Genomic DNA, 26,322 nt, shown 5'->3' on the forward strand with positions numbered 1-26,322 from the left:
TAGTACGCTTTTGTTTTTGTTTGCTCAGTCATTTATCCATATGTTCTTAAATGTATCGACAAAGCTTCTGCCTTCTCCATTAATCAGGTGAATGATCTCTATAGCCTTGCAAAACATTAGTATAGATGTTTCTCCTACCCTGTTCCAAATTTCCTATATTCAATCTGGTATTTTTAGTCCCTCATTCTTGTTTAGTTCAATGAAGAAATCCTGTCTGCTTTTGTCTTACTGTTCCCTGATCTACTTTGCTGTAATGAAGAAAGTGATTAATTTTTGTGTATGTGTAGAATTTTACTTACACTGGACATCTTTCCAATGAAACAAGGCAATATACTGCAGATTCTGGAAATTTAGTTGAAGACAATGACCTTTTCATTATAAGCATCTTAATAAATCTGCTTCATACTTGATCTAAAGCTTCCATATTCTTCCTGTGTTATGGAGGAAACTGCTTTCACCACACTGTTTAACAGTATATTCCTGACCAGCATAACCCAATTTGAATTTTTGGTTCTTTTCTCAACTGTGTTAATTCCCTACCATCTGGTTATTGCTCATGAAAATAATTTATTGTTTATCAATGTACTTCATTTCCAAATTATGTTCTATAGCTGGTTAGGAGCATAATAGTGGGTGGCACGGTGGCACAGTGGTTAGCACTGCTGCCTCACAGCACCTGAGACCCGGGTTCAATTCCCGCCTCAGGCGACTGACTGTGTGGAGTTTGCACGTTCTCCCCGTGTCTGCGTGGGTTTCCTCCGGGTGCTCCGGTTTCTTCCCACAGTCCAAAGATGTGCAGGTCAGGTGAATTGGCCATGCTAAATTGCCCGTAGTGTTAGGTAAAGGGTAAATGTAGGGGTATGGGTGGGTTGCGCTTCGGCGGGTTGGTGTGGACTTGTTGGGCCGAAGGGCCTGTTTCCACACTAATGTAATCTAATCTAATTTTCATCACCAAAATTAGTGGTATAGTGGAAAATGAAGAAGGTCATCTGAGATTACAAAGACATCTTGATCAATTGAATCATTGGTAGTGGCAGATGGAGTTTGATTTGAATAAATGTCAGGAATTACATTTTGGTAAAACAAACAGGACAAGACTTACACAATTATTGGTAGGGCCTTGTTGTAGAGGAGAGAGACTTAGGGGTACAGAATTGTTTGAAATTTGTGTCACAGGTAGGATGGTTAAGGCATTTAGCATGCTTGCCTTTATTGCTCGGACTTTGAGTATATGAGTTGCAACATCATATTGAAGTTGCACTGAATGTTGGTGAGGCCTCTTCTGGAGTACTGTATTCAGTTCTCGTCGTCCTGTTATAGGAAAGATATTATTAAACTGGAGAGAGTTCAGAAAAGATTTATGCGATATTGCTGAATATGGAAGGTTTGAGTTATAAAAATAGGCTGAGGCTTCTTTCGCTGGAGTGTAGGAGGTTGAGGATCTTATGGAAGTTTAGAAAATCATGAGGGGCATAGCTAAGGTTAATAACAAAGGTTTATTTTCCGTATGATGGGTGAGTTCAAAACTAGGGGGCATATATTTAAGATGAGAGGAGAAAGATTTAAAAATAAAATGAGGGGCAACTTTTAGTGGCTAGTGTGTGGAATGAGCCACCAGAGGAAGTGGTGGACGAAGGTACAGTTACAACACTTAAAAACATTTGGATAAGTGAGTGCATAGGAAAGGTTTGGAAAAACATGGGCCAAGTGCAGGTAGGTGTGTCTAATCTTAGTTTGGGACCATGGTTGGTGTGGACTAATTGCTCAGAAGGGTCTGTTTCCATTCTTTACGACGCTGACTCCATCTACATGTGACTAATATCTAAAAGTCTCTACATTTAGTATTTGTTTGGTTTTTGTCACAATTCAGGAGGCAAGAGAATTGGCTCTTTTTAATCTCCTCTGGTTGGATGCAATGCATATTTATTATTTCTTTTTAAGCACTTACTTTTACTCAAAGTGTAAAAACTAAATTTTAATTAATCAAAATTAAGGAGCCAATTCAAAGCTATCGAGTGGAAAAAAGAATTTTATTGCCTACTAATCTCAAGGAAAACAGAATAAAATATTTTTAAAAAGTTTTACATATACAGGTTATAAATGTAAAAATGTAAGTGGATGGGGTGGTGAGAGCATCTTATACATTTTAAAGTTATTAGAGTCATAGAATCCCTACAGTGGAAACAGGCCATTTGGCCCAACAAGTCCACACCGACCCACTGCAGAGTAACCCACCCAGACACATTCCCCAACCCTATTACTCTACATTTACCGCTAACTAATGCACCTAGCATTGAGTGTGATTAGCTGTTGTCAGATTTCTTCAATATTTGTGAAATAATTAAAATTTTGAGACAAAACTTTCTTGGTATTATTATGAATCTGTTTCATTCTCCCTCTGCTGTGCCAAGAAAATTACTAAATTGTGATTTGTTTATATACTCCTGAATCTAGCTCCATTGTCTTTCCAAACTGAAAACTCCAGGCAAATCTTTAATTCCTCCAATATGGTAATTTAACTTACGAGTGTGAGCTAAGCAGGAGGTGCAAATTTTTTGATTTTGTATTAGTAGTCTGGTTTCACAGTCTTTGTTTTTGAATAAAATGCGAATTTCAATGTAGTTAGTTTAATGTAATAAGGGCGGGTGAGATCAGTATATCTCTGTTTGGGTCTGTATTTGTCATCTTTAAAAGTCTGATGATGAAAGTTGATTATTGATGGTGCATGTTTGCTATTTCTGTAGTACTCTCTCTAAATTTATCACTGTGTTGAATAATATTGTTAGAATAGACATGAACAAAATTAACAAGAATTTAATGGTGAAAATACTAAATACTGAAATTACTGATATCTACTTTAGCAATAGGAAACGCATATGCTATTCTGAGTAACCCAGAAAAAAGAAAACAATATGATGAATATGGAGAGCAACCACCAACTGTCCATCGTCCTTATGCTGGTGGTTCAAATTATTACAGAGAATTTGAAGCAGATGTAACGCCTGAAGATCTGTTCAACATCTTCTTTGGTGGAAGATTCCCCACAGGTTGGTCTTGGAAAAATATAATTTTCGCTATATTTAAGGAGTTTAACTAAATGGAAATTATACTATGGTCCAGAAAGATGGTTACTGCAGCAGTGTGACTGGCAGTACAAATGAATACCATGCAGAAGTCTGGACACAACCGTGCACAAGTTGTACTGGTAGTTAAACATCTGATGGACACATTCCCAGCATTTGGAACCTTCTGGGAAAACATTTATGAGCCTGAATAGGCAGGAGTGTTCTGGCTTTCTTATGTGTGTAGTTATCCAAGAAATTTTAGTAAACTTGCTCTAATTTCTGGGGAACTGTAAAACTTGACCTGTTGCCCTACCTCAGAACCTGATCCCATTATTATCACTAACTACCTACCACTCACCTGTCTATTAAATTACCCAGGTATCGTCCTGACCTCTTACCCACTTCACTCATTGTGCTCAATCATTCAATAAGAATCATCACAGATATGGTAAATAAGAAAATCTGGTTACCAAGGTTAGATCTCATTGAATACAGGGAGAACAAGCCATTTGGATACAGAACTGCCTCGATGGTAGAAGACAGAGGGTACTGGTGGACAGTTGTTTTTCCAACTGGAGGCCTGCGACCAGTGGAGTGCCACAAGGATCGGTGTTGGGTCCACTGCTTTTCGTCATTTATATAAATGATTTGGATGTGAGCATAAAAGGTATGGTTAGTAAGTCTGCAGATGACCTGAAAATTGGAAGTGTAGTGGGCAGCAAAGGAGGTTACTTCAGATTATGACAGGATCTTGATCAGATGGGCCAATAGGCTGAGAAGTGGCAGATGGAGTTTAATTTAGATAAATGTGAGGTGGGAAAACAAATCTTAGCTGGACTTAGACACTTGATGGTAAGGTCCAAGGGAGTGTTTGATGATCAAAGAGACCTTGGAGTACAGGTTCATAGCTCCTTGAAAGTGAAGTCACAGGTAGATAGGATAGTGAAGAAGGTGTTTGGTATGCTTTCCTTTATTGGTCAAAACAATGTGTATAGGAGTTGGGTGGTCATGTTGCGGCTGTACAGGACTTTGGTTAGGCCAACTTTGCAATATTGTGTGCAGTTCTGGTCTCCTTCCTATTGGAAGGATGTTGTGAAATTTGAAAGAGTTCAGAAAAGATTTAGAAGGATGTTGCCAGGGTTGGAGGATTTGAGCTATTGGGAGAGGCTGAATAGGCTGGCGCTGTTTTTCCTGTGGCATCGAAAGCTGAGGCGCTCACCTGATAGAGGTTTATAAAATCATGAGTGGCATGGTTAGGATAAAGAGACAAGGTCTTTTCCCTGGGGTGGGGGAGTCCAGAACTAGAGGACATAGGTTTAGGGTGAGAGGGGAAAGATATAAAAGAGACCTAAGGGACAACTTTTTCACGCAGAGGGTGGTATGTGTCTGGAAGGAGCTGTCAGAGGAAGTGGTGGAGGCTGGTATAATTGTAACATTTAGAAGGCGTCTGGATGGCTATATGAATCGGAAGGGTTTAGAGGGAAATGGACCAAGTGCTGGCAGGTGGGACTAGATTGGGTTGGGATATCTGGTCAGCATGGACGAGTTGGACCGAAGGGTCTGTTTCCATGTTGTACATCTCTATGACTCTATGTAATGACATTATTTCTTTCAGAAATTCTAAATAACAAATTTATTACACTTACAGTTCGTCAATATCATTAATTGTTTAAAAGAAACAAAAAAAATTAAACAATGCTCTACACAATTTATTAAACTTGCCTAGCAATTTTAATCTCTTTGTAGTGTGTTACTACACTTAAGGGGTGGTCCCAGCTCTTCTGTGCCGCATCACACCGTACCCACCCTTCTACATTTGGGCAACAGTTAGCTTAACCATAACAAGCATGGATGGAGAAGTATGTCATTTTCCCATGATTGGCATTGTTCAGAACAAGTCTCTCACCAATCGGCTAGTGTATAATCAAGGATTCCAGTAGCTTTGCAAATCTAGATTTCCATTATCCTCAATGTTTTGTTTCTACGTGAAAGTTGACCTGATTAAAACCTATACTAGCAATCTTTAATGGAAGAAGGCAATGAAACAGAGGCATCCATGATATGCAAGCAGTTCTGGTTTTCGAGTGTTTCACAACTATAAATAATTTCTGAATAACCTTGATGAGTGTGTGGGTTGTGCATTTAGAGAAGCCGCACAGGTTCCCAATCGATCATTGGAAGTAGCAAGTTGCATATAGATTTAATGCAACCTGATGAGGTGGTCAAGATAGTTGCAAGTCCCACAACAGCAGATGGCATAGTTCTCTGATCATGTCCAGTGACATCCTTAGTCTGGGGTGCCCAATGCCACACTCATCTGGAGGAAATGACATTAAGGATGATATCTCTCTGCCTCTAGTACCTCTTTCACGCCAAAAGTGTTCCTTCTGCTGCAGTTGCTTCGTGGGGTTATTCAACAGCCAGGGAAGGTTGGTGCAGGTCTTTGGCTTGCTCGCACATTTGCCTGCACCTTCATTTGTCTAGTGGTCATGGTATCGATAATCCCTGCTGTGGTTGGATCCATTGGTCTTTGTAATGGACCTGTCTGGGGATTTCAGAAACAGAACAAGTTCTTGGTAAAGTGAGCAATTAGCATTAACATCTTGCACAGTGAGGGTTTAAAAAGTAGTCCTCAATACAGTGTGACAAAGAGGACCATTGTAATCCTTTGGGCCTTTGATATAGTGGACTTTATTCTGATTGGAGCAGTACAATGCAAATCTAGTTGGAGATTTTAAGTGTACAGGTTGTTCTGTTGTAATGCGTGTTTCGTCAACGATTGACAAACTGAGGACACTGTTTCTACAGCATGAATCTTTAAAATGTGTGTTGGCTGTATCGCGATTATAGTGCCAACACTTTAAGCACTGTTTGTAAAGTGCAATTTTTCTATAATGTGGGGTTGCACAAGAATATAACTATTGTGTTATAGAAGAACTGACTTTAGGAGGTTACTGAAACCTTGCCTCCTTATCGTCCATGTCACCCAAGGATACATGCATTGTATAGAAGAATGTGCTGTCAAATACATTCAATGTGAGGAAATCAGCTCTATGCCCTCGCACAGCCTATGAGATTCTGAATTATGACTTTCAGGTGATATTGTTTAGTCATCTGTGATTGCTTCTGCTTCAGAGATCACTGACACTGTTCAGCCTATCTGTGGTTAGGATTTGTACGCCATGTATTTCACATGCAGGATACTGTGATTACAGATACCTTTAATCTGTACTGCGTAAGTGTCTGATTAATAGAACTGCCCCTTGCATTGCTGACAAGTAGAGCCCACATGCTCAAACAGCTAGAAAAAACCCACTTACCCTCCCTTTAATGTAGAGGCAGTCTTTTAATTTTTTTTGCCATTGCATAATGAAAACGATGAAGGTAAAAAGACTGAGGTTGATATGTTTAGCTCATCATCTTTTACAGAAATGAACGTACATTCAAAATTGGTATATTAAAAACATAAAATATAGGAGCTGGAGTAGACCATTTGGCTGTTTGATCTTGCTACAGTATTCATTATGATTGTGTCAATCATCCAACTTAATTCTCTGCTCCTGCTTTACTCCCATATCATTCGAACCCTTTAGCCCCAAGGCTATTTCCAACTCCTCAAAATCAAACAATGTTTTGGCCTCTGGGGCTCAAGGAGTGAACCAAATTGGTCTGTGCAACATGGTCATCATCCAGATTTATTCATTTGATTTGATTCCACGAGCTACATCTGTGGGATTTGAACCCACATACTCTGAGTAATTCAGTCCAGAGCCTTGGTTTCTTCATTACTTATCCAGTAATGTTATCACTATGTCAGCATCTCCCTGTAGCTATGTTCAAAAGATACATTACTATGTGCCTGTTATAATATATTTTGATAGGCAGTATTTGCATGCCCATAAATGTAAGATGCTTGGATTCTTAAGTGTACAGCACTGATGAATCTAAGAATAGCTAGGACCAATTCAAAACTGGTTACACTTAATTAAGACTTTGCTGACCTGACATTCTGTCAGTATATGAAATGTTTATCATTCGCATATCAATGAAATGTAGAAAAATTCAGTACTTCTGATTGGAAGAAGAGAACCATTTTATTAGCTTTACTATTGCACTTCACTATACCAGTTTCTCAGTTTGTTTGCATTTGTTAAATGGGGTAGCCTTCTGACGACCATATTTTTTTGACAGGTAATATTCATGCCTATACAAATGGAACAACAACATACACCCATATTTACCGCCGGCGTCGTTATATGAATGACCATGTGGAAGAAGAAGAACAGGAGGCTAGATCTCAGGTTACTGTTAACATTTCTATGAGCTTGAACATGTCAGATTAAGCCATTAAACAGTATAGTGGTTTCAGTTTTATTCCTTAATACCATTTTCATTTGGAAATAACTGAAAGTTCCTGTATTCCTAAAATTTATAGACTTAACATGTTTGTTTTATCTTGTGTTAAATGCCTGTTAGACCTAATTGTAATTAATGGTCAAGTTTCTGCAGTGGAATAGATTTGATGATCAAATCTGTGGTAAAATTGTATGACTGGCTTCTCTTTTCCATTTGAATCCGATTGCCATCCAGTTAAAGCCAGTGTTGATGAAAAACCTCCTGACATAATTAATTGGTCGTTTTATACACAGAAGGGATCAGGGAGGAAGGACATTTTAATGTATAGTCAACATGGTGATATTATACGAAGGTCCCTGCTCTAAATAACCAGACTATGATTTACGTATTTTTTTTAATAATGCAGCAATGATTTTAAAAATATCTTTAAAGCATATGTGTAATGTATGTATAGGCAAAGAATTGACATAGATTATACATAATAAGGAAAGAACTTAGTTGCTGGGAAACAATATTATGCTACTGGGATTAAGGAAATACTGAAAACAAGGTTTCTCCCATTGTGCTTTGTTAATTTGACTGTTATTTTCTTGCCCATTTTGCAGGGAACATATTCAGTATTTTTGCAGCTGTTGCCAATATTTGTATTAGTTCTTGTATCACTTGTCGCCCAGTTAACAGTGATCAACCCTCCTTACAGTCTTTACTACAAACCGTAAGTTTAATATTTTCAAAATATTATCATGCTGTCATTGTTCTACAATTGGTGAGGGAATGGTGTAAGTGGTCATAATTCTTAAGTGGAAGTTGAATATAAATGATATATTGCTTTTTTAAAAGAATCTAAATAGTTCAGTGTTAACAGTTTTATTTGTATTTGTTCCTGCAGCTGGCAAGATTTGCCAAGTATCAGACTTTGATTATTTGGACTTGTTCAGTCCATTTTGTTTTTAAACTACATTGGAAAAAAATGGAGGGTGCTGTAAATTCCTTTATCAATAGGGTCTGGATTCAGTGTTGAGAATGTGGTGCCAGAAAAGCATAACCGGTCAGGGAGCAGGAGAATGGACGTTTTGGGCAAAAGCCCTTCATCAGCAATGAGGCTTGTGAGCTTGGGGGGGGGGGTGTGGAGAGATAAATGGGAGGGGGTTTTGGGACTTGGGGATGGAGCTGAGAGTGATAGATAGATGAAGGTGGGGGTAATGGTGATAGGTCGTAGACGAGAGTGGAGTGAATAAGTGGGAAGGAAGATGGACAGGTCATGAGGGTAGTGCTGAATTGGAAGGTTGGATCTGGGATAAGGTTGGGGAGGGAAAATGAGGAAACTGGTGAAATTCATATTGATCCCATGTGGTTGGAGGGTCTCAAGGCAGAAGATGAGGCGTTCTTCTTCCAGGCATTGGGTGTTTAGGGTTTGGCGATGGAAGCCTCATCTTCTGCCTTGGGACCCTGCAACCACACTGGATCAATGTGGATTTCACCAGTTTCCTCATGTCCCCTCCTCTCCCCCCCCCCCCCCCCCCCCCCCCCACCATTTTATCCCAGATGCAACCTTCCAACTCGGTACTACCCTACCTGGCCATCTTCCTTCTCACCCTCCAACCACATGGGATCAATATGGATTTCACCTATTGCACAATCAGCTACCTTACCCTAGTCGGTCCCATTTATCTCTCCACTCCTCAGCTTACAAGCCTCATTCCCTGATGAAGGGAATGTCAACTCTTCTGCTCCTCAAATGCTGCTTGACCTGCTGTGCTTTTCCAGCACCACAATTTCGACTCTGATTCCAGTCCTCACTTTTTCCTCTAGATTTAGTGTTGATTAGTGTGTTTTGGTTACTATATTTTTGTAGATTAAACTGTTCTATTTCTTTAAAGATTATATACTTTGGTATGTTGCTTTTAGATGGGGGTGTTGGTTAATTGACTTTACTGGACAGATGATTTGCGATGGGTGGGTGGCTTCTGTTTTCCATCCCAGCTTCAGTTACTGTGAAGGTCCCACGTCAAGTTCTCCTTGCCTGAGGTGTGGTACTCCTCTGGTTAAGCTACCACCAGTTGTGTCTCTCTAATGAGAGAGCAAGATGTGTGATAAATCAGATAAAACTCTGCCTACTCAAGTAAAAACGTGAACGTGGTACATTATCAAAAAAGAGGTAGATATCTTCCCGATTTTCTGTTAAAATTCACCTGCACCAATTAATTTGTTTTCATTGGTTATTTATCTTGTATGTTGCTTTTGTGGGACATTATAGGTGAACATATCCAATTTTACATAAAATAATTGTAACCATTTCTTTGAGGAGTAACTAGTTTAGTTGGAAAGGCTTCAATGTCCAGAGAATGTAAAAGGCACTATGTAAATGTCCTTTATTTATCCCAGCAAGTTAGAAAAAATAAACCTGATTGCAATGGAAATAAGGTGCATGATACAAGATGGAAGATATTTGCTCAGGCTTTCTTTTTCTTCCTAGTTACTAGCTTCAAATTATATACCAGCATTGGCAATGGAATTGGCATTCACAGTCATGACCCTTTCCTCAGTCATTCCTGGTTACATCCAGCATTCACTTTCTTTATTGATACACAAAATCTCGTTGTAGGAGGAGTGCAAATGTTGGTGAAATACTATTTCAGAATCCCTAAATGAGAGAATTCCTGGTGGGAGAAGAGATCAAGTTTTTCTGTGTAAATGTATCTTTTCTTAATGAGCAAGCATGCTAATTTAGTATCAATACAAAATAAATGGGATATTAATAATAAGGGCATATGCATCGGTTTTCTAGGTTTAGTACAACCACAAGAGGGCAGAATTACATTTTAATGTTCGTGCTGGATTGAAAAATGAAATGTACTGAAAATTGATTTTAAAAGTTGGGTATGCATGGAAAGAGAATTGTAAAATATCATAGATATTGGAAAGCTGAACAAGATGATGGCCATAACAAAGAAATAGTGCCTTACAAATCATTAATACATTTGTTGCACAAGAATGTACAAGCTTGTTTTTGCTCACTGCAATAGTGTATTTGAATGGAAGCCCTGCTATTCTGCCTGATCACAAGTTAAGATTTTAGAAGAATATGCAAAAAAACACCCTAAACCTACCTGATTTTCATACCCAGTTTAATAGTAAATGTGGACCAGGTTTTGGTACTTAACAAGAATCACTACCTAATCTATCATGTGTAATTTAGATTGTAACTACAGGTAAAAATTAAATTTAATTAAGTAAACTTTAAATTTGTAAAGTCAAAGCCCCTAATAAGTTTCCCCTTAAAGAGAAAGTGAGGTCTGCAGATGCTGGAGATCAGAGCTGAAAATGTGTTGCTGGAGAAGCGCAGCAGGTCAAGCAGCATCCAGGGAACAGGAGAATCGACGTTTCGGGCATAAGCCCTTCTTCAGGAATCTGAAGAAGGGCTTATGCCCGAAACGTCGATTCTCCTGTTCCCTGGATGCTGCCTGACCTGCTGCGCTTCTCCAGAAACACATTTTCAGCTCTGATCTCCAGCATCTGCAGACCTCACTTTCTCCTCAAAGATTCCCCTTAAAGACACAGACAGGGAAAAAAAAATGAATGGAGGTGAAACCGAAAAAGCAATTCCATAATCTTTGTTCACTGGATCTGTTGGGTTGATTCTTGCTGATCCAAAGGTTTCTCCTTGACTTTTGTCTGAACTGGAAGCCAGTAGAAGCAGAAGCACAGGGTGGCTTTTTTTTGTGAAATGTCTCACACTTACCTAATTCAAAGTCACAATTTGTAGCATCTACTGAAAGAAAGGATGTTGTTAAAGGTTCAAAGATTTGAGGATGTTGCCAGGGTTGGAGGCTTTGAGAGGCTTTGTTGCCAGGGATAGGTTGATTGGGCTGGGGTTATTTTTCCCTGGAGCATTGGAGCTGAGGGGTGATCTTACAGAAGTTGATAAAATCATAAGGGGCATGGATAGGGTGAATAGTCAAGATCTTTGCCCCAGGGTAGGAGTTTCCAAAACTAGAGGCCATGAGTTTAAGGTGAGGGGGCAAGATTTAAAATGGACCTAACTGTTTCATACAGGCGGTGTGTGCGCATAGAATGATCTACCAGAAGAAGTAGTGGAGGCTGGTACAATAACATTTAAGTCATCTGGATGGGTATATGAATAGGAATGGTTTAGAGGGATTTGGCCAGAATGCTGGCAAATAGGATTAGATTAATTTAGGATATCTGGCCAGCATGGATGTGGGTCTGTTTCCATGTTGTACATTTGGATGCATGTGTGACAAGTTGGTATATCTCTGGTTTAAAATGGCTTAATGCAAGGAACTGAGTTTTTTGGCAGGCTGCAGACCTGCTAGATCCTTTTCTGGATTGACTAGCTTCTCTCTGTCTTCTCTCCCTATCGCATGGTTTTTGACAAGCAGAGGACTCCAGTCAATGAAAATTGGCCACTGTACCTTGCCAATGAGCTTTGCTTAAAAACAACCCCCCCAGTTTCAAGTTTGTCTGCATAATACTGGAATCCACAACCACAGAGTTTGTAATAGGTATCAAATTGCTTGCTTTCAAAACATCCAGCCGCTCTTTGTAATTCCTTGCTTTTAAATCGATTCTTTCTCATTTTAAATCACGATTTAAAAAGCAAAAAAATGTGTCTTTACACTTGTAAAAGTAAATCCCCACTGTCATTGTACCCTTTAAGCAATAAAACCAGTTATTGTGACCTGCTTAAAAAAAAAGTATAAAGATATCTTGGTCCTACTGCTAACAATATATTTTCAACACTGGATTGCAAAAGTAGGAAAACCAAAAAAAAAAGGATGACATTGATCTTTGTATTAATTCATACAAGGCCTGAAGTGTTTAATTTAACTTTTATTGGAAGATCTCTGTCAATTACAATTATACACTGAGCTGGAAGAGCCAATTTTAAAATTATTTCAGTCCTGATTCGCCATAAGACCACTCCAGGTATGAAAGTATTTCCTCAGTTTTACAGAATTCTTCAAGAAGTTCAAAATACTGATTGCATTCTTAAGCAGTGGTTCATTTGGTCCACATGGTACAGCTAGTGACTGTAGTTAGAGACAAAAAACTGCAGATGCTGGAATCCAAGGTAGACGAGCAGGAGGCTGGAAGAACACAGTAGGCCAGACAGCATCAGGAGGTGGAGAAGCCAAAGTTTTAGGTGTAACCCTTCTTCAGAACTGGGGATTGGTTTAAGAGGAGCTGCAGATAAAGGGGGTTGGGGGGGGGGGGGGGGGGGGTGCAGGGTGGTAAGGTGGGGATAGGTGAAGACAAGTGGAAGGTACAACCTGGTTGGTCAATGGGAGGAATGAATCTGATTGGTGGCTATAAGGATGGGTCCTTGAGAAGAATGGAAGGGGGGCTGGGAAGGGCGTCGAGTGATGGGAAGGGATGTTATTTGAAATTGGAGAACTTAATGTTGAGTCCAATTTGCGATCTGATTCGTTGTGACAATGGAGGAGGCCAAGAATGGTCATGTTGGAAAGGGAGTGGGAAGGGCTTGTAGTTGACTATCGCATGACTTCTGTCTGATGACTGAAATTGTTCTTCTGTTCTTTCTGTGCACCTAACCACTAAAGGTCATTTAACCCTTGCTAGTCACTACCCCTGTGCATGATCAGTGGCATCCTGAACTGATTCCCTGCCAATATGGGAACAGCATATGAGCAATCTCAAATTTGCTTTGTGGTATGTACCCAATTTGTGATTAGCATCTAATTATATTTTATTCATGGAATGTGGGTGTCATTATTTAGGTCAGTATTTATTGTGAAATATGGCGATGGCCATCTTACTGACATCTTCAACGTGAGCTGAAATTTTTGGATTATAAGCATCAGGGCAGCTGTGGCTACTGTAGTGTTAAGACCAAGTCATAACATCTAAGCTCTCTCTTTAAAACACAGCCCCAGCCTCTTGTCCTCGCAAGTCTGTCTCCCCACATCATAGTTCTTGGAGCACACAACAATTTTTAAGCCTCAAAATGGGGGCACGTGGAAAATGGTTTGGGAAGAACTGGCATGAAAGATATGTATTGTCACATCCTAATGATTTAATATTGTCCCAAATGCTTAATTGATATATATAAGTATTTGGCAAATTCCAAAGCCTGTCAATGTATTTTGATTAAAATTACTGTTATGATTTCATAATAGCTATTGCCATGAATAACTTAAAGTTACTTTATTCTCCAAAGAGTAAGAGTCATATTACTAGAATCCAATTGTATCACTTTACCTAAACTGTACAACCCAGGTTGTCTTCAAAGACCATTGCAAGAAACTTATTCCATAAGTTAATTCTATTGTACTGTATGTACATAACTAATCCAATTTAAGTAACAAAGCACTGCCTTTGAATAAAAGCTTTTATTATTCCAAAGTATCTTCACATTTTCTAATCTGGGTTTGTTAGTTTGAGCCAAAAAAGAAAGTTCCTGCATTTGTTTATTTTGACCTGAGGCAATGTGGCACTCCAGTTAATGCATAAACACACGCAAAAAGGATCATCCATGTCGAGATACCAGTCTTACATTGGCCATCATTAAACAGTCCCATATTAATACCTTTCTTGTTTGTCTATTGCACGTAACAAAACTACAACTAATTGTTGAAAAAACCCAATCCTACATTCTTGATTTTGTCATAAACTTGTAGCATAGATGTTTGTTTAATGTGGCTTTTAAAAATAAATTGTGTAGAAGCCATATAATGTCTAACTGTGTAACTGCTTCCTGATTTGATTATCCAGGTCATTGGGCCATATTCTGTCCAGAGAAACTGAACATTTTAAAGTAGAATATTTTGTTGACAAAAGATTTGAGAAAGACTACCAAGGCATAGCCCTACAAAACATGGAAAATAAAATTGAGAAGGACTATATTGACCACCTTCAAAATAGCTGCCGGAAGGAGAAACAGCAGAGTAAGAACACATTTCATTTTGTAAATGATGTTAAATATTTTTTGCATTCCCACTTTTGTGATTTTATTTTCATCCAAAGATAGTCACGCTTTGGAAATCATTATCTCACTGGTTAATGGCATATGTTTTCTGCATGCTCAAAATTAAAACTTATTTGGTTTGGCTGAAAGCATTTGAAAGTATAATTTTGTATTAATTTGTACTAGGTTTTTTGGAATATTTTCAGATTAGAATAGTGTATTACTGAACTCAACCATGTGAGGGAGCTCAATTACCATTGGTTACATAACAGGACCACAGTCTATGGGTTTCAGCCTTTTGAAGTGCCATTGGTGTCATGACTAGATCTGCTGGTCGTGATATACATATTCTTGACTAATAATTTCTCCACATCAGTTAACCTCTTTTCTACTGTGGTGGAGAGTGTCTATGCCATGGCAAAAATGTTGGAAGAGCAGTTTCACACATAGGCTGCCTTGCTGATCATTTGAGTGGCCTTAATCTCTCCCTCGTTATCCTCTTATCCTTAATGTATTTATAGAATCTTTTTGGATTCTCTTTAACCCTATTTGTCAAAGATACCTCATGCTCCCTTTTTGCCCTCTTGATTTACCTCTTAAATATGTTTCTTCTGCCTGTATATTCTTCTAAGGATTCATTCGATTGCTGAAGTCAATACCTGACAAATGCTTCCTTCTTTGTCTTGTCCAAAGCCTCAATTTATCGGGTCATCCAGCATTCCTTCCACCCATAGGTCTTGCCTTTCACCCTAACAGGAGTATACTGTCTCTGGACTCTCATTATCTCATTTTTGAAAGCTTCCCATTTTCCAGCCTTTATCTACGAACATTCGCCCTGAACCAACTTTTGAAAGTTCTTGCCTATTTCCATCAAAATTGGCCTTCCTCCAATTTTGAATTTCAACTTTTAGATCTGGTCTATCCTTTTTCCATCACTATTTTAAAACTAATAGAATTTTGATTGCTGAACTCCAAGTGCTCCCCCTCTGACACCTCAGTCACTTGCCCTCCCTTATTTCCCAAGAATAGGTCAAGTTTTGCACCTTCTCTAGTAAATACATCACAAATTTTCTTGTACACACATGACAAAATCCTGTCTATCTAAACCCTTAACACTATGGCAGTCCCAGTCTATGTTTGGAAAGTTAATTTCCCCTACCCCCCTATTCTTACAGATTACTGAGATCTCCTGACAAATTTGTTTCTCAATTTCCCGCTGACTATTAGGCAGTCAGTAGTACAATCACAATAAGGTGATCATCCCTTTCTTTCTCAGTTCCACCCAAATAACTTCCCTGGAAGTATTCCTAGCAATATCCTCCCTAAGTACAGCTAAGTAATGTTCTCTTATCAAAAATGCCATTCCCCCCTCTTCTCTTGCCCCCCTTTCTATCCTTCTTATAGCATTTGTATCCTGGAACATTAAGCTGCCAGTCGTGTCCATCCCTGATCCATGTTTCTGTAATTGCTATGCTATCCCAGTCCCACATTCCTAACCATGCTGTGTTCATCTGCCTTCCCTGTTAGGCATCTTGCACTGAAATAAATGCAGTTTAATTTATCAGTCCTGCTTCGTTCTCTACTTTGTTCCTGCATGCCCTGACTGTTTTGTTTGACTCATTCCTTTTCCGAAATGTACCAGTCTTGGATTGATCTCTTTCCTCACTATCTCCCTGGGTCCCACACTCCCCCATACTAGTTTAAATCCTCCCAAGCAGCTCTAGCTTATCTCTCTGCCACTACATCTGTCCCTTTCCAATTCAGGGGCAATCTGTCTTTCTTGTACAGGTCACTTCTGGGTTAGAAGAGATTCCAGTGATCCAAAAATGTGAACCCTTCTCCCATGCACCAGCTCCTCAACCACTCATTAATTTGCTCTATCCTTCTATTCTTACCCACACTAGCTCGTAGCACAGGGAGGAGTTCAGCTATTACTACCCTCGAAGACCTTTTTAAATTCCTGCCTAAGTTTCTATATTCTCCCCTCAGAATCTCATTCTTGTTCATTCTTGTGTCATTAGCTCCAATGTGTTCAACAACCTCCTGCTGATCCCTCTCCCCTTTGAGAATATTCTGCATCCTCTCCAAGATGTCCTTGTTCCTGGCACTAGGGAGGCAACACACCATTCTGGTTTCTTGCTTCCGGCCATAGAAACATCTGTCTGAGACAATGACTAGAGAGGCCTCTATCACAATGATTGCTTGGAACCTGATGTACCCCTCATTACGTTAGAACCATTCTCGGTACCAGAAGCTTGGTTGTTTGTGCTACATTCCCCAGAGCTTCCATCAGCCCCAACATTTTCTAGCACAGCATACTTGTTTGAGATGGGGATAGCCACAGAAGACTCCTGCACTACCTGCCTCCCTCTCCTACCTTTCCTGGAAGTAACCCATCTACCTGACTCTGTATCTGTTGTTTTTCTCCCTTCCTATAATTGTCATCCATCACACTCCCGGCTCCTGTAAATTTCTTATTGCCTGTAACTGCCGCTCCAACTAATCCATACAGTCTGATAGGATTCGCAACAAAAATCCTTGTTGTAGGCATATTCATCAATAACATGGAAACTCTCCCTAATCTCCCACATCTGACAGGAAGAGTGCATCACTCTAGTAGAATCCGTTTTTGCTCTTTAACAATCTATAGACCCAGAAAATAGTTTCACCTTATTGCTCTAAAAAACACTGCTCCAAGCTAACATAGCACCTATGTTTTATGTGTTTAAAACTTAATCAAGAGAGAGATCTCAATAAAACATATTATCAAAAAAAACCCACTCTGCTTACTATTGCAGGTCAGAGATGGGGGTGATAGTGAATGAGTATTTATTTTGTGTCAGTGTTTACTGTAGAGAGTGAATGAAAGATATAAAATTTGGGGAAATACATGGTGACATCTTGAAAACTGTCCATATTACAGAGGGGGTGGTGGTTGGATGACTTGAAACACATAAAGGTGGATAAATCCCCAGGACCTGATCAAGTGTGCCTTAGAACTCTGTGGGAAGCTACGGAAATGATTGCTGGGCCCCTTGCTGAGATATTTATATCATCAATAGTCACAGGTGAAGTGCTGGAAGACGGGAGGTTGGCTAATGTGGTGCCACTATTTAAGAACGGTGGTGAGGAACAGCCAGGGAACTAAAGATTGGTGAGCCTGACATCGGTGGTGGGCAAATTATTGGAGGGAATCCTGAGGAACAGGGCACATTTGGAAAGGCAAGGACTGATTAGAGATTGTTGTGTGTGGGCAATCATGTCCCACTAACTTGATTGAGTTTTTTTTTTGAAGAATTAACAAAGTGGATTGAGGGCAGAGCGGTGGATTTGATCTATATGGACTTCAGTAAGGCGTTTGACAATGCTCCCCATGGGAGACTGGTTAGCAAGGTTAGATCTCATGGAATACAGGGAGAACTAGCCATTTGGATACAGAACTGGCTCAAAGGTAGAAGAAGGAGGGTGGTGGCGGAAGGTTGCTTTTCAGAGTGGAGGCCTGTGACCAGTGGTGTGCAACAAAGTTTAGTGCTGGGTTCAGTGCTTTTTGTCATTTATGTAAATGATTTGGATGTAAACGTAGGAGGTATGCTGAGTAAGTTTGCAGATGACACCAAAATTGGAGGTGTAGTGGACAGTGAAGAAGTTACCTCCGATTACAACAGGATCTTGATCAAATGGGCCAGTGGGCTGAGAAGTGACAGATGGAGTTTAATTTAGATAAATGTGAGGTGCTGCATTTTTGGAAAGCAAATCTTAGCAGGACTTATACACTTAATCCTAGGTCCTAGGGAGTGTTGCTGAACAAAGGGACCTTGGAGTGCAGGTTCATAGCTCCTTGAAAGTGGAGTTGCAAGTAGATAGGATAGTGAAGAAGGCGTTTGGTATGCTTTTCTTTATTGGTCAGAATATTGAGTACAGGAGTTGGGAGGTCATGTTGTGGCTGTACAGGACATTGATTACGCCACTGTTGGAATATTGCGTGCAATTCTGTTCTTCCTATCGGAGGGATGTTGTGAAACTTGAAAAGGTTCAGAAAAGATTTATAAGGGTATTGCCAGGGTTGGAGGATTTGAGCTATAGGGAGAGGCTGAACAGGCTGGGACTGTTTTCCCTGGAACGTCAGAGGCTGAGGGGTGACCTTATGGAGGTTTACAAAATTGAGGGGCATGGATAGGATAAATAGACAAAGTCTTTTCCCTGGGATGGGGGAGTCCAAAACTAGAGGGCATAGATTTAGGGTGAGGAGAAAGATATGAAAGAGACCTAAGAGGCAACTTTTTCACACAGGATGCTGCGTGTATGGAATGAGCTGCCAGAGGAAGTGGTGAAGGCTAGTACAATTGCAGCATTTAAAAGGCATCTGGATGCGTATATGAATAGGAAGGGTTTGGAGGGATATGGGCCAGTTGCTGGCAGGTGGGACTAGATTGGGTTGGGATATCTGGTTGGCATGGAGGGGCTGGACCGAAGAGTTTGTTTCCATGCTGTACATTTCTATGACTCTAGATGAATGCGATGTGCTGCATTTTGGAAAAGCAAATCAAGGCAGGACTTTTAAACTTAGTGTTAAGGTCCTGGAGAACGTTGCTAAACAAGGAGACCTTGGAGTGCAGGTTCATAGCTCCTTGGAAAGTGGAGTCCCAGGTAGATAGGATAGTGAAGAAGGTCTTTGGTATATTTTCCTTTATTGGTCAGAGCGTTGAGTTGGGAGGTCATGTTACAGCTGTACAGGACATTGGTTAGGCCATTTTTGGAATATTGTGTGCATTTCTGGTCTCCCTGCTATAGGAAGCATGTTGTGAAACTTGAAAGGGTTCAGAAAAGATTTACAAGGATATTGCTAAGGTTGGAGAGTTGAGTTCTGGGGAGAGGCTGAATAGGCTGGGGCTGTTTCTCTTGAGCATTGGAGACTGAGGGGGGAACCTTAGAAGTTGATTAAATTGTGAGGTGTGTGGATAGGGTAAATAGACAAGGTCTTGGCCCTGGGGTGGTGGAGTCCAGAACTAGCGGGCAATGGTTTCGGGTGAGATGGGAAACATTTAAAAGGGACCTGAGGGACAACTTTTTCATGCAATGGGTGGTGCGTGTATGGAATGAGCTGCCAGAGGAAGTGGTGGAGACTGGTACAATTACAACATTTAAAAGGCATCTGGATTGGTATATGAATAGGAAGGGGTTAGAGGGGTATGGGCCAAGTGCTGGCAAATTGGATTAAATTGGGTTGGGATATCTGGTCAGCATGGGCAAGTTGGACTAAAGGGTCTGTTTCTGTGCTGTATATCTGACTCAAGTCAAAAATCCCATATCCCACTCCTAACCTGGCAACTCCCATTCTCACAGGGTAGGATTGAGGGCAGTGTTTTGGTTAAGTGTAAGTTCTGGTAGCTGGCTATTTTCAATGATTCAATAACATTTTAGATTTTGTGCTTCCTGGAGTATGAAATCCTGAGTGAAAATCAAATGTGCTAATACCCAAAACAGACATTGCTGGAAAATCTCATGAGGTCTGGCAGCACCTGTGGAAAGAAATCAGTTACCATTTTGGGTCAACACCCTTCCTCCGAACTGATGGTAGCTAGGAAAATGTCAGTGTATATGTAGAAGATGGTTGGGGGCGTGGTGGTGATGGGACGATGGGGCGAGGGGTTAATGATAGATGGGGATAATGCCTGAAGAGAAGAGAACAGTTCAGCAGACAAAGGAGGGGATGACAGCCTGGCTGGGAGAGTGAATAACTGTTAATGGGGACTGTTTGTGGTTGTGTTTAATAGCCGATTGGTTGTTAACAAGGTCTGTGGGGCTGGCTGGTGAGTTGAAGTGGTAGGCAACTGGAAGCTTTGGGTCTGTCTTGCGGTCAGAACGTAGGTGTTGGTAGGTATTAGTCTCTTAGTAGTTTGTTTGCTTTTTCAACGTATTGTGTTCTGTTTAGGATGACAGTCATGCGCCCTTTGTCTGCCGGTTGGATTACGATATTTTTGTCTTTTAAGTCCTTCCAGGGCTTTCCTTTCCAGTGTGTTGAGGGTGTTCCCTTCTTTCTGCTTAGTGTTGGTGCTGCTGTCTCTCTGACTGCCTGCTAGATTTCTTCCGTAAGTCCATAACTCTAGCTACCCTGCCAAACATTAAGGATATATCAGAGATGACAGCCAGACTACTCTGGCCCCTAGGTATCATGGTAGCCCACAAACTTACTACTACACTGAAACAGCTCCTGATGAATTTAAAGGATACCATACCAATAACAGGCAGAATGAACATCATATACAAAATACCCTGCAAGGACTGCAACAACATTACATTGGACAGACGGGCGGGAAACTAGCCAGCAGGATACATGAACACCAACTAGCCAACCAAAATACATGACCAACTATCACTGGTATCCATACAGACTAAGATGGACACCAGTTCAACTGGGATAAGACATCCATCCTGGAACAGGCTAAACAAAGACACCACATGGGAGTTCCTAGAGGCCTGGAATTCAAACCGGAACTCTATTAACAAACATTGATTTTGATCCCATCAACCTCAAAGAGCCTGAAGTGATATCTCCCATCACAACAGACCAAGATAGATAAATAGCAAGCGGGTCAGAACACCAGTGCTTCATCGGAGGCTCACTGATGTTACCTAGAATGATGACAAAATGTCTGAGAACAAATGTCTGGGATTGTATTCATTGGAGTTTAGAAGATTAAGGGGAGATCTAATAGAAACTTACAAGATAATACATGGCTTGGAGAGGGTGGACGCTAGGAAATTGTTTCCGTTAGGCGAGGAGACTAGGACCCGTGGACACAGCCTTAGAATTAGAGAGGGTAAATTCAGAACAGAAATGTGGAGACATTTCTTCAGCCAGAGTGTGGTGGGCCTGTGGAATTCATTGCCGCGGAGTGCAGTGGAGGCTGGGACGCTAAATGTCTTCAAGGCAAAAATTAATAAATCCTTGATGTCACAAGGAATTAAGGGCTACGGGGAGATTGCGGGTAAGTGGAGTTGAAATGCCCATCAGCCATGATTGAATGGCGGAGTGGACTCGATGGGCCGAATGGCCTTACTTCCGCTCCTATGTCTTATGGTCTTATAAATCTACCAGCCCGGCGAGCAAACTTACTACCTGAACCTCAACCTGAGCTACAAATCTTTTCAAAACTCACAGGGTGGTATGTGTGTTTAGGAAGGTACAGTTGGCACTGATTTGAAATAGGTGGGTACAGGAGATGTCAGGATCATGGGAAATTGATAGGGTATATGGTGACATTGACATACGGTAATTGTTGAGATGGACAGGGGGCATGGCTTGTCATGGGTGGTTTGACATAATAGGGTTATATAGGGTGTGAGGTAGTATAGTTTGGTATGGATGGGACAGAGAGAGTGAGGGGTGAGAACAGGAGTTGTTTTAATCTTTATTTTAAGATTTTGAATACTGCTAGAATCTCCAGGCAGGCTTTTTGCCCAGTCTGCCTTAAGTCATCTAGTCAGATTTCCAACTTATCCAGCCCCTGGCTTGAAATGGGAAGTGTAAGTGACTCAGTTTTGTTTTAAATGTAGAGGATGCAGAGCTAGAATTTCTTCTGCTTTTGTGCACTTGACCTAGGAACAAAATCTGGGTCTTAATTTATCCATGAAATAGCCAAGAAAGCTGTTTGGTTGTACTGAAACATGACAGAAAAGTCCAAATGTAAAAAAGCTGGAAGGAGTTCCTGGTGTGGACTGAGGCAGTAGAAGTGACAATTGTACTGATCAGTCAAACCAGGGGAGTCTTCCATATTAACTCTGTGGGCATTTACCAAAACTGGAAGAGCAGCATCCAGACAGAGGCATGATTCAGTAAATATGACTATCTGGCAAAGTCCCAGAGACCTTCCTCACTATTCCAGGGTAGGGCTGTGGACAAATCCAGCAGAGGTGACAGCACAACGTTAAGAGTTTGAAGGGCTTTGCCCTGGGCATCCTGAATATTGACTCCAGACCTGAATACGTCTCATGGTTTTAGGTGAAACATATGCAGGCTGATTACCACCTACTGCCTTCCATCAAGTGATGAATTCCTCCATGCTGGCCACTACTTGAAAGACGTACAGAGCTTAGCAAGGGCACTATGTACTCTGGATGAGGGACCTCTGTGTCCATCCCAAGAGAGTTGGTAGCATCACAACTAGCATAGCTTGCTGAGTCCTGAAGGACATACCTGCCATACTAGATTTTGCCGTAAGTGACAACCACCAAAGGGGGGTAAAAAGAAACTCAAACTTGCCTTAACAAACCAGCCTGTTGCAAATGTATTTGCCTTTGAAGTACTGGAAGGATTGACCATCACACTGTCCTGTGGAGACAAGGCCAACTTTCACACTGAGGATGCCACTATGGCTGTGTTGTGTGACACTACGAGTGTGCTAATTGGAATTTTTATAACAGACATTGTGGCTCAAAACTGAAATTCATGAACAATGTGGGTTATCAGGAACTGAGTTATATTGAACCACAATTAACCTAAGGAGGATTCTCTACGAACATCTTCAATGATGGAGAAATCCAGCATATCAATGCAAAAGATCAGGTTGAAACATTTGCAGCCATCTTCTGATAGATTTGTTGAGTGGACAAATCTATCTGCGCCTTCACCAGCGTCAGTTAATACATTTCACTCAGTGATATTGAGAAATGTCTGAAGACTCCTGATACCTGCCCACATACAAATTGTATTACTGAAGAATGTGTTACAATTAGTCATACCTTTCCCTATCTGTTTTACTACAGCTACAAGATTGGCATACACTGACATGAAATGTTGCACAGAAATGAGTGACACGGTGGCTCAGTAGTTAGTACTGCTGCCTCACAGCACCAGGGACCTGGGTTCGATTCCTGGCTCGGGCAACTGTGCAAACTCCACACAGACATTCTCCCCGTGTCTGCGTGGGTTTCCTCCAGGTGCTCCAGTTTCCTCCCACAATCCAAAAATGTGCAGGCCAGGTGAATTGGCCATGCTAAATTGCACATCGTGTTAGTTGCATTAGCCAGGGGTAAATAGAGGACAGGGGAATGGGTTTGAGTGGGTTACTCTTTGGAGGGTCGGTGTGGACTTGTTGGGCTAAAGGGCCTGTTTCCATACTATAGGGAATCTAAAAAGAAATATCATCCACATAAAGAAGGACAAATCCAATCCAGTTTATTTCCAACCCATTAGTCTCTTCTTGATTCACCAATAAGGTGTCATTGACAATGCAATCATGCACACCAATAGCTGGCTCACTGATACTCAGTTTGAACTTCTCCAAGGCCACTCAGATCCTGACCTCGTTACACCCTTGCTACAAATGTGGATAAAAGAGCTAAAGTCAAGAACTGAGGTGAGACTGCCTGCTCTTGACATCAGACCACTGTTTAACCAAGTGCACTAAAGAAATGTCGCAAAATTGAAGTAATTGGGATTCAGAAATAAAGCTCTCCATTAGTTGCTGTCATACCTAACGCAATGGAACATGATCATGATTATTGAAGACAAATCTTCCCAGCCTGAAGACCATACAGCGTACCTCCTCTGTGAAGATTGATATGATTAGGCAAGAAGGACTGAGTCGGGTCCCATTTTTGAACTCCCCAGTTGGTCAAAAGGTTTAAATTATTTTAAGTATGAGGCTTTGCCTCTCAATTAATAAAATATAATGTTTACTGCTATTATAAAAATATAAGTTGAGAGCCAATCATAAGCATGTAGCCTTCGGGCAGTCGGAGATGGAAACTGACGTGAAGATTCTCATTGGTGTAATTCCACTTGGAGAGAACCTTTTCATGCCTCCAGTGGTGATATGGGGCTGAGGTTTCTGGTTGCTTTTGTTGGTTTGGGGTGTGGAACAAGTAATTTTAGTTCAGGTTTACTTTTGGTAAACCTACACTGGGTCAGGTTTTCTGTGTTTTTGGTTCCTCTTTTAAAATTATCTCAGTCCATGAGTATCCCAGGTATTAGAACAGACAATAGGATCCAAGGTTAATCGTCAAAATTGTGATAAAATAACAATATTGTGATGTGTTCTTGGCCAAACCATCTTCATCTGCTTCATGAATGACCTTCACTCCATCATAAGGTCAAAAGTAGCTATGTTCATGCAAGGCAAAACAGTCCACTTGATCATCCGCTATCATCCTTCTCTACTGTCTTAAGCATTTACTTCCTCCACCATTACTGCACTGTTATGGCAAAAAATGTTTGCTATATACAAGAAATACTGGCAACTTGTCAAGGGTTCTGATGACCTCTGCCACCCAGAAGGACAACGACTGCACGTTAATTGAATACCTCTACCAGTGATGCTCATGAAATCACTTTTTAAAAAAAAAGTGGTATTTGAACTATATTTAATATCATTTGTACTTCCTTTTCCTACTAAAGCTTACTGTTGTACAGTAAGCCTTAGGCAACATTCAGTTGGCTTTGGAATGGTAATAGAAAATAATATTTTTGCCATATAAATTCCTGGTACTGACCACCTCCAATCAAAGTAAATGTAACCATCTTCCCTTGATGTTAAACAGCTTTCCCTTCACTGAATCCTCCACCATCATCAGCCTGGGAGTTACCATTGGCTAGAAATGTAACTAAGCCAATGATATGAGTAATGTTTCTATAAGGTTTCTAACCTCTACATGTTAGAGATTAAGAGTTCTGCAGACTGAACACCTCTGATCATCAAAGCTTGATCAACCATGTGTAAGGCTCTAATAGGGATTTGATGGCATATATGACACTGGAAAAAAAAATCCAACACTATCCAGTACCTTTTGATCAGCACCTCACCTACCTATTTAAATATTGATTCTGCTTTCACTGTCGTTAAGAGGCCATATAGGATACTTGCCTGTATTAGCCAAGGCATTGAATTGAAGAGCAGAGATGTTATGTTGGAACTGTATAAAATGTTGGTTACTCCATAACTCGATTATTGTGTGCAATTTTGGAATTCTTATTACATAAAGGATGTGATTGCACTGAAAAGGGAGCAGAATGTTGCCTGGGCTGGAGAGTTTATAAAGAGAGTTTGAATAGAACAGGGTTGTTTTCCTTAGAACAGGAGACTGAAGGGGAACGTGATTGACATTGAGGGGCATAGATAGACAGGAGGGAACTTTTTCCAAGGTATCAATGACCAGGGGCCATAGATTTAAGGTAAGGGGCAGGAAGTTTAGAGGGAACATGAAGAAATATTTATTTTGCCTGCAGGGTGATGGGAATCTGGAACTTCCTGTCTTTTTAAGGGTGATATGGCGATTTCTATCTCTAACACTTAAATATTTAGATGTGCACTTGCGATGCCAAGGCATACAAGGCTATAGGCCAATTGCTTGAAAGTAGGTTTAGTATTGTTAAATGAATGTTTTACACCAGCACTGACAGGGGATTTTCTTGTGCTTGAAAAATCTTAAGACTGATGCTCTCTCTCTGCACCATCTACAAGATGGATTCCAATTTGTTGACACTGCCTTCTGTGTGCCTGTCAACTAGCATCTAGAAGGACAGAGAAAGCAAATGGATAGGCATAGCATCACCTGCAAGTTCCCATCCAAAACCGACACCATCTTCACTTTGAACTAAGCCATTGCATTTTCACGGAAGCGGAGTTAAAATCCCAGAACTCCCTTGTTGACTGAACTGTAGGTGTAACTACATCTGATGGGCTGCAGTTGTTCAAGAAAGTGATTCATTGTCACATTTTTGAAGGTATAAGTGGTGGGCGAAAATGCTGGTCTTGCCAATGAAACAGGCATTTGTTGAGTGATTATAAAGTACACATGAATTCTGCTGTGGTACTTCAAGGCAGAAGAGCTGGTCCTATGTAGGACAATTTTAATTTCTTTGTTTTCGTATCTGTTCTGAATATTGGCATGGTTCAATGGACATTTTATTTATTTTGTATTTTTACCTTGGTTTTTTTTCTGTATATTGTT

General features: G+C 40.5%; 1 protein-coding gene across 3 annotated transcripts in view; it reads left to right on the forward strand.

Moving 5' to 3' along the window:
* The window catches only part of dnajc18 (DnaJ (Hsp40) homolog, subfamily C, member 18), a 40,726-nt gene that overhangs the window by 10,457 nt on the left and 3,947 nt on the right, over window positions 1–26,322 (forward strand). For all 3 annotated transcript variants that reach the window (XM_087995367.1, XM_043703703.2, XM_087995368.1), the window contains exons 4-7: window positions 2,862–3,047; window positions 7,257–7,366; window positions 8,027–8,136; window positions 14,178–14,350. In XM_087995367.1, coding sequence (XP_087851493.1) covers window positions 2,862–3,047; window positions 7,257–7,366; window positions 8,027–8,136; window positions 14,178–14,350 — 579 coding nt within the window. The remainder of the gene's footprint in view (window positions 1–2,861; window positions 3,048–7,256; window positions 7,367–8,026; window positions 8,137–14,177; window positions 14,351–26,322) is intronic.

This window comes from Chiloscyllium plagiosum, unplaced genomic scaffold, assembly GCF_037043375.1.
Source record: "Chiloscyllium plagiosum isolate Xiang-an unplaced genomic scaffold, Cpla_swu_hap1 HiC_scaffold_16, whole genome shotgun sequence".
Classification (NCBI taxonomy): domain Eukaryota; kingdom Metazoa; phylum Chordata; class Chondrichthyes; order Orectolobiformes; family Hemiscylliidae; genus Chiloscyllium; species Chiloscyllium plagiosum.